The sequence below is a fragment of the Leptonychotes weddellii genome, chromosome 2, assembly GCF_054177405.1.
Source record: "Leptonychotes weddellii isolate Sample4059 chromosome 2, ASM5417740v2, whole genome shotgun sequence".
Classification (NCBI taxonomy): Eukaryota; Metazoa; Chordata; class Mammalia; order Carnivora; family Phocidae; genus Leptonychotes; species Leptonychotes weddellii.
The window spans coordinates 108,259,107-108,275,431 of NC_138370.1; the positions used below are offsets into that span (position 1 = coordinate 108,259,107).

Here is a 16,325-nt window from a genome sequence, read left to right on the forward strand (position 1 = left end):
TCATTTAGCCTTCTAAGCTTTCTTAATACTTTCATGCAGTCTATGAACTTTTCAACATCTTGTGTCAGATAATAGTTAGGTCTTTGCCAGCCACTGACAAGTGTGTATATGCATGTGTGGTGGTATATGTTAAACTCCATGCCTGTGAAAAAGAAGATGATCCAATCTAAACTATAATGCTGTTAACATATACACCTAGTTCTTCTTTATCAACTTCTATAGCATTACTATAGGAAAGTCTTCTGGATAACACAAGCTATATTACACCACAAATGAAATGATCTAAGATTCAAAGTCAGAACTTCAGTGGAGGTAATGGAAAACCATAACAGATTCAGAACACACTAGTCGGTCTTTTTCAATGCAGTTTTTTTTTTGGGGGGGGGGCCTATCATTTCAAAACCATATTAGTCATCCCAATAGACAAAAGTATGTCTAAAATACTTATTTAAATAAACAACTTCCAAATTTTTTCTTAACTACTAAAACATAGTAAGAAATACTGTGACCCAAAATATATGTTTACCTGCTGACCCCAAATATGTGTTTGTACTTACTTACATACATATACAAACTAAAACCACATTTTCATAACATGATACCTATCTACTCTATGTTAATACTTAATATATTAAAATATTCTTATATCTTCCATTTTATTTCATTTTTTTTAACGAGAATACTGGCTGTGGTCCATTAAACTGATTTCAGGATCAACCAAGTGGGTTACAGACTGCAACTTAGTAATTTTTATCTCATCCTTCTCACCCAATTTTAGGACTTATTTTAAAACGACATCACTGGTAACACCTACAGTGTTTTCACCTACATTGAACACAGCTGTTTAGTATCAAAATAAAGAAGCCTGAAGTTCTCAGTGTGAGGGAAGTCAATACTTTATCGGAGTCTGCTGGGCAGCAACTGGCCTTTCTAGCTTTTGCCTCCCTTTGGCTGGCACTGTAGTTTTCACAGGTGAACTGTGAAGAACCTAAGAACCCATAATGAAACAGCTATCCCCTTCTAAATCAAAAGAACCTTTTCATTTGCATTAGGAAGCTCTTAAAACTACTTATCAAAGAGTAAGAGTAGATTCTGAGATGTTTTTGTTTTGTTTTGTTTTAGGGCTGGGGATTTTTTATTTATTTTACGATTTTTACAAAACAGTGTAAAATAAGTAACTTTTACATCATATAATACACATTAAATGCCAATTTGTAGCACCGAGAGCAAAATAAACAGGAGTTCTGCAAATATTTTCTAATTTGAGCTAAGCATCATGATGTAATTCAACTATGATTCATACATTTTATGATATTAATGCTTTATAATGTCATATAATGTGTAATGGTTTATCCTCTTATAGTTTTTCTCAAATTAAATTATATTTTCTGTAAAAAGTATAATCTTTTAAATACTAACCATATGAATCATGATTATAGTTGTGTTATTTGACTGCTTTGATAATTATAACAAATTACACTCAAAGAAGACAGGATTCTGTTGCCCTCTTGTGGTAATTTTGCTGTAGTGTCTTCTCTAGGAATTCCGCCTCAATTTTTTCTTTTTCCTTTAACAGTCAGAGTGGTATTTTGACAACAGTTTCTGAATTTCCAAAAGCAGTATATATACTCTCTGCCCTCTCCAGTGCACACACCAAATGCCCTCCCTTCAGTTTCTACATCAGTAGTCTTTCCCTTGCTTTTAAGAAACATTCTCTTGTTTCCTTCCAGTTACTACACCAAGGAGATTTTTCCTAAAGTTACTTTCTATAGTCTAATGCACATACAAAATAATTTCAGCAAATCTCCACCTCACTGATAAGCTTCAAGTAAATGGAAAATAACTAAAAAAGGAGGGGGCTAGGCTGTTGGCATTTTCCCCCAAGAGAATAAATCTTGCTAAATCAATTAACAGTCCAGAAATTTCAGAAGCTACTGATATGTCTAAATATTTTAAGTTTTTGAAAGTGATAAAATAGTCTTTAAAACAGTAGAGATCATATGCAAAGGATTATCTCTTGCCCCCCGACAAAAAACTTTTAGCTTTTTTGCAAAATTAATAACACATAATGGTAATTCAAAACTATTCAATATGACACTATGAAATAATTTTAACCATAATTAGAATTTTTCTAAAGATAATTTATTAATCATAAAATTTAGTGTCTAATATATTTAACACTATGGAAAATGTAAAACAAAAGATAGATTCCTAAATTAACTAAAAATCCACTCTTACAACTGTCAAAATATTCTTAAATATTAATAAATGATCAATCCTTAAAGAAATTCTTAATATATATATATATATATATATATATATATATATATATTTAAAAGTAGTCCCTTGTGTATTCAATCAACACTTATCCCAACACTGATGAGGAAAGGCTAGAATTCTATAGCGGTCAAGGTAAAAAAAACAAAAACAAAAACAAAAACCACATTCTATGAAGAAGGACCAGAACATTCTAAAGCAAAGTAACATGGCATGTCTCAGCAACTTAAGATGCTTTAGTAAGACTATGGCACAGATTATAATTTGGAAGCAGTGGGAGATGACCACTGAGAAGTTAGTGGGAGCCAGATTGAAAACAGACTTCAATGATAAGTTAAGGAATGGGGAAATACAGTAAAGCATCTGCAACAGGAGAGTGAAGTGGGCAAATCAGAGATTTAGAAAGATACTTGCTGCAGTATGAAGGACAGATTGATGGGGGTGAGAAGGAGACAAGGAAATTACTTAGAAGTTGTTTGCAATGACAAAGGCCTGAACCAAGGCAATGACTCTGACCACAGAGAGGAGAAAAGAAACTTGAGAAATACTCAGAAGTCAATCACTAGTTGTTAGTTACTATGAAAATGTGGGGATAGAGGTGGGAGATTCTCAAGCTTACACTGGAGCTTTGGTGACTGGGTGGATGTACCATTCCCAGAGATAGGTAATAATACTTTTGGACATGCTGCATATGAGGTACCACTTGGAAACAGCAAGTAGATAAAAAATTTGGGGATATGGAGTTCAGGACAGAGAGGACTCTAAATTATCAGTGGCTAGGTTGTAAAAGGAATCTGGATGACAGATCATTTAGAGAGTATAAAGAGTGCAAAGAGATGAAGGTTGAGGACAGGACTGGAAACACTTAAGTATATAGTCCCATCTTCTTGTTAAGAGAAGTCCTTTAGTCCTATAATCATCATCTTTATTCATGTTGGGAGAAAACAGCAGATTATTTAGTCTGTCTTTATTTTGCAAATCAGAAAATGGAGGGTCAAAGAGGTTAAGTGACTTTACTTAAAGCTATTTATCTGTAGAAGTGAATGAAAACTCAGGTTTCCAGATTGAGACCAAATTGTTGCACCAACTATTCAAATGTCCTCTTTCTATAACAAAATGAGGGATAAAAACCATAGGATCATCTCATTAGATGCAGAAAAAGCATTTGACAAAATTCAACATCTGTTCATGATAAAAACTCTCAACAAAGTAGGTTTATAGGGAACATACAACATAATAAAGGCTATATATGACAAACCCACAGCTAACATCATACTCAGTGATGAAAAGCTGACAGCTTTTTCTCTAAGATGAAGAACAAGACAAGAATGTCCACTCTCACCACTTTGATTCAATATAGTACATAGTCCTAGTCACAGCAATTACACAAGAAAAAGAGATAAAAGGCATCCAAATTGGTAAGGAAGAAGTAAAACTGTCAGTATTTGCAGATGACATGATAGTATATATAAAAAGCTCTAAAGACTCTACCAAAAAGCTCTTAGAACTAATAAATTCAGTTAAGTTGCAGGGTACAAAATCAATGCACAAAAATATGTTGCATTTCTGTACATTAATGAACTACCAGAAAGAGTAATAAAGAAAACAATCCCATTTATAACTGCACCAAATAATAAAATACCTAGGAATAAACTTAACCAAGGAGGTGAAAGACCTGTACTCTGAAAACTTATAAAATAACACTAATGAAAGAAATTAAAGACAACACAAACAAATGGAAAGGCATTCCATGCTCCTGGATTGGAAGAAATAATATTGTTAAAATATCCATACTACCCAAAGCAATTAATAGATTCCATGCAATCCTTATGAAAATACCAATAGCATTTTTCACAAAACTAGAACAGACAATCCTAAAATTTGTATGGACCCGCAAAAGACCCTGAATAGACAAAGCAATGTTGAGAAAAAAGAACAAAGCTAGAGGTATCACAGTCCCAGATTTCAAACTATACTACAAAGCTACAGTAATCAAAACACTGGGGTACTGGCACAAACACAGAAACATAGATCAACAGAACAAGGTACAGAGCCCAGAAATAAACCCAGGCTTATATGGTCAATTACTCTATGACAGAGGAGGCAAGAACATTACAATAGGGGAAAAGATAGTCTCTTCAATAAACATTCCTGGGAAAACTGGACAATTAAATGCAAAAGAATGAAATGGGACCACTTTCTTATACCATACATGAAAATAAACTAAAAATGAATTAAAGGCCTAACTCTGAGACCTGAAACCATAATAAAACTCCTTAAAAAATATAGGCAGTAATCTCTTTGACATTGGCCTTAGCAACATTTTTCTAAATATGTCTTCTCAGGCAAGAATAACAAAAGCAAAAATAAACTATTGGGACTACAGCAAAATCAAGGAAGAAAATCATTAACAAAATGAAAAGGCAACCTATCAAATGGGAGAAGATATTTGCAAATGATATATCTTATAAGGGGTTAAGGTCCAAAATATAAAGAACTTATACAAGGCAACACCAAAAAACCCCAAATAATCTGATTAAAAACGGGCAAAGGACCTGAATAAACATTTTTCCAAGGAAAACATACAGATGCCAAAAGACACATGAAAAGATGCTCAACATCACTAATCATCAGGCAGATGCAAATGAAAACCACAATTAGGTATCACCTTCTACCTGTCAGAATGGCTAAAATAAAAAACACAAGAAATAACAAGTGTTGGCAAGGATGTGGAGAAAAGGGAACTCTTGTGTACTATTTGTAGGACTAGAATTTGGTGCAACTACTGTGGAAAACAGTATGGAAATTCCTCAAAAACTTAAAAATAGAAATACCGTAGGATCCAGTAATTCCACTATTGGGTACTTACCCAAAGAAAACAGAAATACTAATTCAACAAAATATATGCAACCCCTATGTTTACTGTAGCATTATTTACAACAGCCAAGATAGGGAAGCAATCCAAGTATCCATCGACAGATGAATGGATAAAGATGTGGTATAAATATCCAATGGACTCAGCCATAACAAAGGATGAGATCATGCCTTTGGTGACAATACGGATGGACCTAGAGGGTATTATGCTATGTAAAATAAATCAGAGAAAGACAAATATCATATGATTTCATTTATATGTGGGATCTAAAACACAAAACAAATAAACAAACAAATAAACAAAACAGAGTCATAAATGTAGAGAACTAAGTGGTGGCTGCCAGAGGGTAAAGGGCTAATGGGATGGGTAAAATAGGTCAAAGGGATTGAGAAGTACAAACTTCCAGTTATAAATTAAGTAAGTCACGGGGATGAAAAGTACAGCATAGGGAATATATAGTCAATAATATTATAATAATGTATGGTGACAAATGCTGACTACATTTATTATGGTGAGCACAGCATAATGTACAGAACTGTCAAGACACTATGCTGTATAGCTGAAACTAATATTACATGTCAACTATACTCAAATAAAATAAAACAAAAATAAAACAACTAAAATAAAATATGTTCTCTTTCTAACTTCTTCCACCTCCATCTCATAAATCTTCAGAACACAAGAAGTCAAAGATTTTTTCTTCAGTAACTGATGAAAATAAATGCTTCTGTTGTTGTTATTTTGTATGTATCATCAAAACTAAAATGTCAGAATTCCAAGGTTAACCTTCCAATGATATAGTTCGTTAATAAGATCCCAAGTTTACAATCCACACATTTCTTGGTAATTTGGGAAACAAAGAAATTCCAAATCCTATAATTATGAATAGCAAAGGGCAATTGTATCAAACACACACAGAATGTTTATGAAATACTTCAGAGGAAAATAGCTATAGCTATTCCTTGCAGACCTTTTTAAAGCTTAGATGGTTGAGAATGGGTTTCACCAGTGAATTCTATCATACATCCTGGAAGACATTTTCAGAATTATACTTAAGAAAAACATAAAGCAAGAGATTTCTTTGGCATACCTGCTTGGTTTGGCTGTGGCCAACTTGGTGACTTGACAATGTTGGTGGATCCTGGAGGCTTGAAGGCGGCAGCAGTTGTGAGACCGGTCACCCCTGGTCTGGTGGAGGCTGGGCTCTCCCGCCTCTCAGGCATGCTCCGTGCTGAAGCTACTGATGGAGCCAACTGCTGAGAAGTGTCCTGGGTGTTGCTAGAAAGAAAATAAGGGAACATTTTTGGTGAAGTGGTAGCAAACTAACTTAGCAATGATCCTTTCTTTTCTCAATCTATTAAATCTCTAAGGAAAACAAAAATATTAATTAACCAATATTTTAAAAAAGAAAAACTCGAAAACTATGACTGAGGGACTGTCTCTCTTTGAAATGAACAAACAAAAACAAAAAAAGAAAGGAAAGGAAAGAAGATTACATTTGTTCAGTACTTTGGAAATTTCTTCAAAAGGTCTATCATGAGAAATTAGGCTATTGAAACACTGTTACAGCCAATCCTTTCAAATAATAAGCTAATTTCCTCTTCCTATTCTTCTCTATCTCAACATTTCAGAAAAATCATCTAGATTAAAGCAACTAATTATTAGAGAATTCCTGATAATCTCTATGAAATGGCACAGGTTTTTTTTCCCCTTCTTTCTCAAATTCTTCTGGTATTTTATGAACTAAGTTTCCCTGACATCTTACCACTCTTTTCACTCAATACTCAGTCACTCATTCATTGAACAAATGTTTAAGCACCTACTACATGCCAAATATCATGCTATGCACTGGCCACAGAATGGTAAACAAGAGACAACATCCCCAGCTTAAGAGAACATCCAGTGTTCTATGTTCACAATACAGGAAAACAAGAGACAAGACTGCCATTGTCTTCACTCAACCAGAGTTACTTTACTTGCTTAACAGGAGGCCTTATCTGTGCTGGTTCCAGTTTGATTTGGAAGATCATATGGCTTTTCATTACCCTGTCATTTATTATTTATAATTATATGTTGTCATTTCAAAAAAATTAATTTTAGGTAGCTCAAATTATAAAATATGCACTTTGGAATGATATAATACTATAGCAGTTTCTCTCAAGTTATTGTAACAACAATAAGAAGAATACATCCTATAACTTCTGAACAGAAATCAAGATATTGCTTGCTTAAATAATTCCATGCACAGGAACTCAAGTCCTTCAATAACTGAAAACAACAGCTGGAGGAGTAGATCAATATAGACTACTAATTAATGACCAGTAAAATAAATGTCCCTTAATTATACTGTTTAGGTTGAGATTATTTCAATGAAAAGAAATTCAAATTCAATCATGTCCGTTATACTACCAAATTAATAAGAATACCTAATTTCTCCAGTGCTCTTGAATCTGGGATGAACACCTAACAAAGGAGGCCTAAGGGTGCCTAGTCTTAGGAAGGCCTGTTTGCAAGGTTGGCCTCTAACTGGCATTTGAGAAGTTGGCTGGTAAACAGTTCCCTACAGTCATATAAAACTTTCTCTAAAAGGTAAGAGTAGCTCACTATGCCTAAGCTATACAAACAATGTGGTTTATGCTAAATACCTACTTTCCTTCTGTGAGTCTGGACTTACAGTATGAACTAGGCACAGCGTGACAACATAAGGAGCTCCAATAAAAACCTTAAGTACTTAGTATCTAATGAGCTTCTCTGGTAGACAACACTTTACATGTTTTATCATAACTCACTGCTGTACAGGGGCACCTGGGTGGCTCAGTCGTTAAGCGTCTGCCTTCGGCTCAGGTCATGATCCCAGGGTCCTGGGATGGAGCCCCTCATCGGGCTCCCTGCTCCACGGGAAGCCTGCTTCTCCCTCTCCCACTCCCCCTGCTTGTGTTCCCTCTCTTGCTGTCTCTCTCTGTCAAATAAATAAATAAAATCTTAAAAAAAAAAACAACAACAACTCACTGCTGTAGGAATCAACATATCCTGTGTGACTTCACTGTGAAAGACTTTTGGAAACTTGAGCCTCTTTTCTTCTGGACTTGATCCCAAGTACCCTTTCCCTTGTTGATTTTGCTTTGTATTCTCACACTATAATAAATCTTAGTCATGAGTATAACTGTATACCCAGTTCTATAAATCCTCTAGTGAGGGGGTGGTCCTAGGGCACCTTTGACACTAAACAGTTTTGAAAAATCATTCTAGAGCTATTTTAAAATATTGTTCCTTACTATTGTTCTCTCAAATTCAAATGTAACAGAACCATCACCTTCTTTTATCATTTCTAATCAGTTTCATGAAAAACTGAAATCCACTTGATATTAAAACATACAATACAATGAAAAATTTAAGCATTTTAGTAATTTTCATAAATGAAAAGTAAAAAACTACTTAATGGCAATGCTGAACACATATCAGTAAAGATGACACAATAAATAATATTAATGGAAATAGAGTTTAAGCTTTATAGTAGAATGGTTATGAGTACCTTTTTAAAAGTTCTGTGATGAACAAATTATCTTACCTCTCTAAGTCTCATTTATCTAAACTTTAAATGGGGATAATACTTTGCTCATAAGAGTTCCATGAGGCTTAAGTAAGATAATTATGTACAAAATACTTAGCATACTCTAAGGCACAGAAAAGAGCTTAAACATATGAAAAGGATAATTAATATATTAAAATGATAAAAGACTTATTTTCAATATTCTTATACATCACAAATACATGATTTTTGAAAACAGTACAGCAGTACGGGTCATTTTAATTCTAAGGTTAATTTTAGGGTTCATGTGGATTTGAAAAAAAACTAATAATCCATATATTCACAGTTCTGAGAAGAAAATTTATGACCAAGCAATACTAGAAGTTACAGATGAAACAAAAATATAATGTGGAAATAACAAAACCCAAATCATCATTTAATGTTTAATAACCTGAATGAGTTAAAATTTAACTCCAGGACAGCTGCCAGACAGACTTACGTAGACGAAAGTTGACCAGGATGATAGAAAATTAATGCCAAGCCTAGTGCAGTTTGGTTGAAGGAACTGGTAACACTGGCCTAGGGTATGAAAAAACCTCAGGAGAAGCGAAAGAGCAATCCTCAAATATGTGACATGTGGATTCACTCTACATGGCTACATTCTGTTTGCCTAATGTAGTGTCAAGTCTATGGTGAGACAGATTTGGTTCAATAAAAGGAGGTACTTCCTAATGTGAAAAATTGTCCAAAGGAAGTATTCTGTTTCCTAACAATACCTTTAGTGAGAGGCCTGTCTCCAAAGGGTATTCAAGTAGATGATGGAGAGGCTGCAGACCCGATTTAACCATCAGAGGGTGGAGGGCTAAGTTGTAAGTTATGCTTCAGCATGACATTCAAAACCTTCTAAGATATAGCTACAATCTACCTGTCCAGTCATTATCTCCTATCACGTTGTGATACAAATTATATGCTGGCCATGCCTCTTCTCTGTCCACAGTTCTCCATTTTTTTTCAGGCTCTACATAGAAGGCACCTCCCCCACTCTCCCTCTGCACACATCCACGTACCATTTATAATTAACAACAGTAGTAAAAATAATATCTATCATGCACTGTGTACCATACCAAACAATTAATATATTTAATTAATCTTCGAGAAGTAGAGACACTCCTTCCCTCAGTTCATGACACATATAAACTGCATCACGTATAGTTAACATTTCAATTTGTAATACCCAGGGCTTAAAATAAATAAATAAATAAATACCAGTAACTTCTTTATGTATCTTGTCTCCGGCACTACATTATAAACTGAGGCTGGGGACTTTACTGTGACTTTGGGTAAATTACCCAAAGTTGATAATGTTTCTTCATCTGTAAAATCAGATGAAAATACTACTTTTATTCCAAGGTTACTGTTAGGATTAAATGAAACACAATGAGATAATACATGTAATACAAGTAAAGTACTTGGCTCCATGCTAAGCATAGAGGAAAAAAAAAAAAAATCTGTCCACAGAACTTTGAAAGGTCCCACATTCTCCCAAACAATGGAGAGTCTCTTCTTACACTTCAATTTTTACCTATACATATGTACATTTTTATTGTATCCTTTGTACATGGTCTTTATATATTCTCTCCCAAAAGGCCTAAAATGTTTAAATCTTAAACAGTACTCTTTAGATACAAAGTGTGTGCAGTAGATTATAAAGACCTTATAAAATTCTAAATTATAAGCAAGACAGTTGTTCCATTTATATTTAAATTCAGGACTGATAAGCGGAGTTCAACAGTCTCAGGAGAAATAGATCTCTATTTACTTAATGTAGGAATGGAAGAATATTAGGGTTTTATCGAGACAATCATATATCTAAATATATAATGCCTAGACCTCTAAAAGAGCTAACGTCTTTTTGCCTAATTTTTAGTATTAGCTACTATTTAAATAAAATACATAAACAATAGGTATCATGTACTAAAGATTAAAGAATTAATAAAGTCATTGGCTATATTATTTTATATTTCGGAATAAAATGTTACAATAATCACTAACAGCAAAAATATCTTTAATTAATGACTAATTTACTAATACAGTACGGCATGATAACTTAAACTGGTATCTTATTTCCGAAATCATGCCTCATATGTTTTTTCTAAATTTAAAATTTAAAAGGTCTCCTCAGGAAACCCAGTGTTCCTGCTTTCCAGAATGCCAACTCGCTTACCCTGTCGAAAATCATTTCCCTTTCCCAAATACCAAAATATATTTAGTTTGTGCCTATTGCTGTTAATAAAAAGTGATAATGGCTACTAACACCTGTTCTATAAGCATGGATAGCATCCATCAGTCCATAACTTCATGCACACTTTTTTTTAAAACAAGAAGTTTATTTAAACACAAAATGTTTGATTTGAAGGGAAAACTCGATTCATTTCCTTCAGAGTAATTTATCTCTACTTAAAGACAGATTGCTCTGCATGTAAGGGTTATGTACAAAAATGTTATAAAATTGTCCTTAGTTTCACAATGATAAATGAAAAGCATTAAAATTCTCCAACCAAGCAAGGTTTGCAAGAATTTTAATGTTGCTCTTTTTTTATTAAACAGCGAGTGCAAAATAACTTACTGGAATATAAAGATAAGAGCTGAATGAGCATGCCACTAATGGAGACAAGGTATTCTCACACAACTGGTATTTTTCTCCATCCTATTTCCAATTTTCCCTATCCCATCTCCATTTGATATCCATCAAAACATACCACTGGCCATTTAGTTTTAAAAAAATGCAATAGGTATTTTTCTGGAGAGAAGATGTGAGCATTCCATTAGGTCCTCAAAGGGATTTTTTATTCCAAGTGTGGTTCAGTAACCTGTCTCTGTATAGACTTAGCCCTGACGATGAAAGATTTCTGCTCAATTAACACTCACAATTCCACAAATACAAAATAATTTCAAGTGTCTTTTTTCCTTAGAGAAAAATGTACAATGATCTCTCTCTCTCTCCCTGTTTAAATATCTCCCTTAAAAGCTACTCAGAATTATAATTAAGTATATTGAAAACCTCCGTAACAGTGACTAGAACACAAACACATGATGAGTAGATAGCCTATGTCATATCAGGCTTTTACTAATTATAGTCATAGTTGTACACCCTGCCATTAATTTTATGTTCCATCAGAGATGATTTTCAACAGTTATTTCATTAAGATTATACATCCCATGAACACTTGGGATATTTTTATTTCTTATATTATGCCTAATAATTTTTGGCAGAATTGTTAAGTTTAGGAGAAAAATTAATTTTGTGTTTCAGAATTTCCCAGATATGGTAAAAATTAAGTTGTTTGCCCAAGTAAAACCCTCATATTTAAGAACTATATAAGACAGTAGTAGCCAATCAAAATGAATTATTTTATTATTCTTTTTCATTTTTTCAAAAGATATAAAGGTATGTCTTACTAAACATTTGACTATCCTAGTATAGGTACCATCCATGCAATGAAATGGTTATACTGTAATTTAAATACTCACGAAATTACTCATAATTTCATACTAAACATCAAGTGTGCTAATAAAAGATGTCACCAAGGGTTAAAAGGGGAGTTAATGATCATTTAAAATAACATGCTTGTCCACTAGCATTGCACTGAATTTACAGTTAATTTAAAACTGAACACAAATCCACTCTAGGACTTTCTCACCTGGTTTGTTAATACAGTGGTTAGGTGTTACAGAAAGCAGTATCTTTTATAGCAAACCACCACTGTGATATCTGCTCCACAGTACCTTATTTTCTTAACATGGATCGAGCCAGATGACTTCCTCGAGGACTGCAGGTACGAAAAAGCTAAAGGCTTGGAAACAGGGCTGATGCAAAGTGCATCCAGGAGGGAGTGATATTTATCAGGGCTGGAGAGCCTGGTGAGCATTTAGAAAGAGTTTTAAGTCGAAAAATCACACAACCAACAGCAGAAAGTAGTCTTTACAGTCTGGGATTTGAAACATTTCCAGAAAGAGACAGAGACAGACATTTTACAGACAGGCAGAAAGAACAAAGAGGATGAAAAGAATGTCTGAGTACTCTATTATTTTACTCATCAATACAGAATTGACTAAATTTTCACCAAAACTAGTTGAGACAATCTTTTAGAAAGCACATAAAGCTTTATAAAGACTACTAGAAATTAATTAAAAACAAAATCTCATAAAAATAAAAAGTTATTCTTTTTTTGGGGAGGAGGGGTGTAGTTAGACTTGAGATCACCCTCAAATACAATCAGTTTGTGAGCAAAAAGAATACCAATAAGAACTTAAAATTATCTATTGATGGTTGATTCTGTCCCAGATATAAAAACTAAAAATTATAAAAACCCAAAACTCAATAAAAGCATACAACATGCAGTAATCCACGCAACTGAAAAGTATCATAGATAAATGGGAATCATGGAAACAGATGAAAGGATGATTTAAAGAAAAGCCAGTAATACACATTGTGGGATATGTCTACAACCTAGGGCCACAACACAACCAAGATCTCACAGAGAGCTGTGACTGTTTCAAATGGCTGTGTTTGCTTTGAGGGGACCTGTAAGACAGCGGGAACTGTTGGGAGTCACACGAGACGTACCCTGTACGTGTAGCTCTGGCTGGGTTTGCAGCAAGAACAGCAGACACGGTAGCAGCTGCACTACTAAGAACTGCAGCACTGTATCTAGCAGGAGGTGAGAAGGTAGAAAAGTTTCGAAAACCTGCCAAAGAACTTGTCACCACATTTCTTGTGGAGCTGCTTAAATTGACACGTAGGGAAAGAAAAAAAAAGAGGAGAGGAACAAAAAAAGGAAAGTGAGAAGAGACAGCATAATAAAGATAAGAGAGTAACCATCTCATATTAATATTTAGACATTAAAAGGTATGATACAGAAGTGTAGTAAGAGTTCAGGTCATTTATTTACCGTTGCTGTGATTTCTCTCAGAAATTAAAATTTGATATATAGTCCTCCATAAAACTGATTTTTGAGATACAAACGCTTTTGAATGTATCCTATTTAAAGTTAAATCAATACATAACACACATATGAAGATTGATTTGTCAGCATCTAAGTAGAAAATGAATCTAAATATGAAGTTTGAATTTCTGTAATCACAGAAAGGAAGGTTATGTCAATTTTTCTAAAAAGACTCCACATATAGAGCTTTACCTTAGAGATGATATACACCCAGAGCCTGACATTTTAATGAGACTTGTGCTTTCAGGAGAAGCAGGTACAACCGACTGCCTACTCAGAAGCAGCAATACATATTAAAAGGAACAAGAAATAACTTTAAAATATTGAGAATAAACCTACTTGGGGAAGGACAGCACCTTTGTAAAATAAACAGTAGTTAAAGTGAATATGACTAAAACATCACCTTCTCTGCTGATGTTCTATACTTCTATTTCCAGTTAGCTCTGTAAAGACTCAAAAATGCTGGTATGAAATTCCATTTTCAGAACACTTATGACTTAAAATAATAAATATTTTCCTTTCGTCTTTTAGAAAAGGTCAAACACCTGGACAGAAATGAACATTCCATCATTTGGACTGTAATGATTTCCAAGTTGGTTATCAACTTGAAATTGAGAAATTTTTTTATTAAGTTAAAAGAAAGTCTAAAATGTATAGCATGAAACCTGTAACCTCTCCTCCTCATTTATGCATGCAAGTTATTAATGAACATCCTCACCATTCTATGACCACTTTTTTCACAATTTGTGACAGTGGTCACCTCCAACACAAAGTAATTATGTGCCAAACTCAATCCAGGTTAATGAGAGCTCTGATGTCTGAAACTGTGCATTTGTGTAAGTCTTTTCTCCTTCTCAGAAGAATTTGATAATCCATTATTCACAGTTCCACTGGCTATAGCTTTACAATTAGAAAGCATATTAAAGAAACAGTGGCAAGCCATTTTTAAAAATCATACAGAATTAAGTATAGTTTTTCTGCAAGCCTATAATTGAACTGTATTGGCTATGTTTTAGCAACCACTGTGAATGGCTAGAAAAGAAAGAATGGGTCTGGAAAGAGAAAAGAGAGATGCTATCAGTGGCAAAGCAGGGTAATATGAGTGTCATGCAATGTGGAAGAAAAAGTTACCAAGTGATTCAACTCTGAATTCCTCAATTACTCTGCATCTTTCAAGCAATGGCTGCTATTTGGGGGAAGTGATAGCAAACAACAACTAGAAACCTAAGTCTATAAAAAAATCAGCTAAAAAGTAAATCAGCTAAATTGTCTTTCTCCTGTAAAAAGAAAAGGAAACTGTAATGGACTTCTTCCCTTGTATTGTATCACAAATAATAATATAAAAGGACTTAGTATCAGCAGAGACCTGCAAAATCTTATAAGTAACCCGAATACCTTTAGAATATGTGTGGGAACGTGGAACGTATCACTTCGTTTTTAGAGGTGAATGCTCTAACTCAGTAAAGTAGACTTACAACAAACTCAAGAAAGTTGACTTTCCAAATCACAGTGAATCAACAGAAGGCATAGATTTCCTAACTCTATATGAGAACTTTGAATCTAAACAAAGAGAGAGACACACATATACACAAATATGAAAGCGGTATAAAGCGGTGCTCCACGGCTGAGTGCCAAAGTTTCTTGTCTCTATATTAATGATGTCAGTTCTGTAATCTATGATCACTCGTTCCTTTTTAGTCCGTTTTAGTATTTAATTTCACCACCAGCATTAAAATTTCGACATACCATGAGGGAAAAAAACTCTCCCTAGCATACGTGGTTACTTTAGAAAGTGTGGCTACTTGGCTACCAATATGTAAAACCTGAGGAGTTGCAGGTGGGTGAGGTCCACTCTGAGGTAGGTCTTCCAGAGAACTGTCAAACCTAAGTTTTCAGAAGCAAAATAAACAAGGCAAAGGAAATATTAATGAAAAGTACAGACATTTATCATCTATACCACCTTTCAAGTGTACACTGGTTCCTTTGGGAGAATACGCTAGGGTTATTTTTTAAAATTTTTTATTGTTAGGTTAATCACCATACATTACATCATTAGTTTTTGATGTAGTGTTCCATGATTCATTGTTTGTGCATAACACCCAGTGCTCCATGCAGAACGTGCCCTCTTTAATACCCACCACCAGGCTAACCCATCCTCCCACACCCCTCCCCTCTAGAACCCTCAGTCTGTTTTTCAGAGTCCATCGTCTCTCATGGTTCGTCTCCCCCTCCAATTTCGCCCCCTTCATTCTTCCCCTCCTGTTTTTTTTTTTTTAACATATATTGTATTATTTGTTTCAGAGGTACGTATCTGTGATTCAACAGTCTTGCACAATTCACAGCACTCACCATAGCACATACCTTCCCCAATGTCTATCACCCAGCCACCTCATCCCTCCCACCCCACACCCCACTCCAGCAACCCTCAGTTTGTTTCCTGAGATTAAGAATTCCTCATATCAGTGAGGTCATATGATACATGTCTTTCTCTGATTGACTTATTTCGCTCAGCATAACTCTAGTGTTTTGTTTTTTTTTTAACTTCATAGCTGCAGTAAGGTTAAAACCCAAACCAACACCCTCACCACCACCAAATCTATTCTCTCCCCCAATTTTTTTAACATGGCTACCTTCATGT

At 34.4% G+C, this 16,325-nt stretch overlaps 1 protein-coding gene across 6 annotated transcripts in view; it reads right to left on the reverse strand.

Moving 5' to 3' along the window:
• Positions 1 to 16,325, reverse strand: part of PDLIM5 (PDZ and LIM domain 5) — a 203,590-nt gene that overhangs the window by 42,252 nt on the left and 145,013 nt on the right. For 5 of the 6 annotated variants that reach the window (XM_081812130.1, XM_031028410.2, XM_006733530.3 and 2 more), the window contains one exon: positions 6,243 to 6,430. In XM_081812130.1, the coding sequence (XP_081668256.1) occupies positions 6,243 to 6,430 (188 nt within the window). Of the gene's footprint in view, positions 1 to 6,242; positions 6,431 to 12,467; positions 12,600 to 13,308; positions 13,474 to 15,454; positions 15,572 to 16,325 lie in introns of all 6 variants that reach the window. The other variant, XM_006733529.3, reaches the window with a different exon arrangement.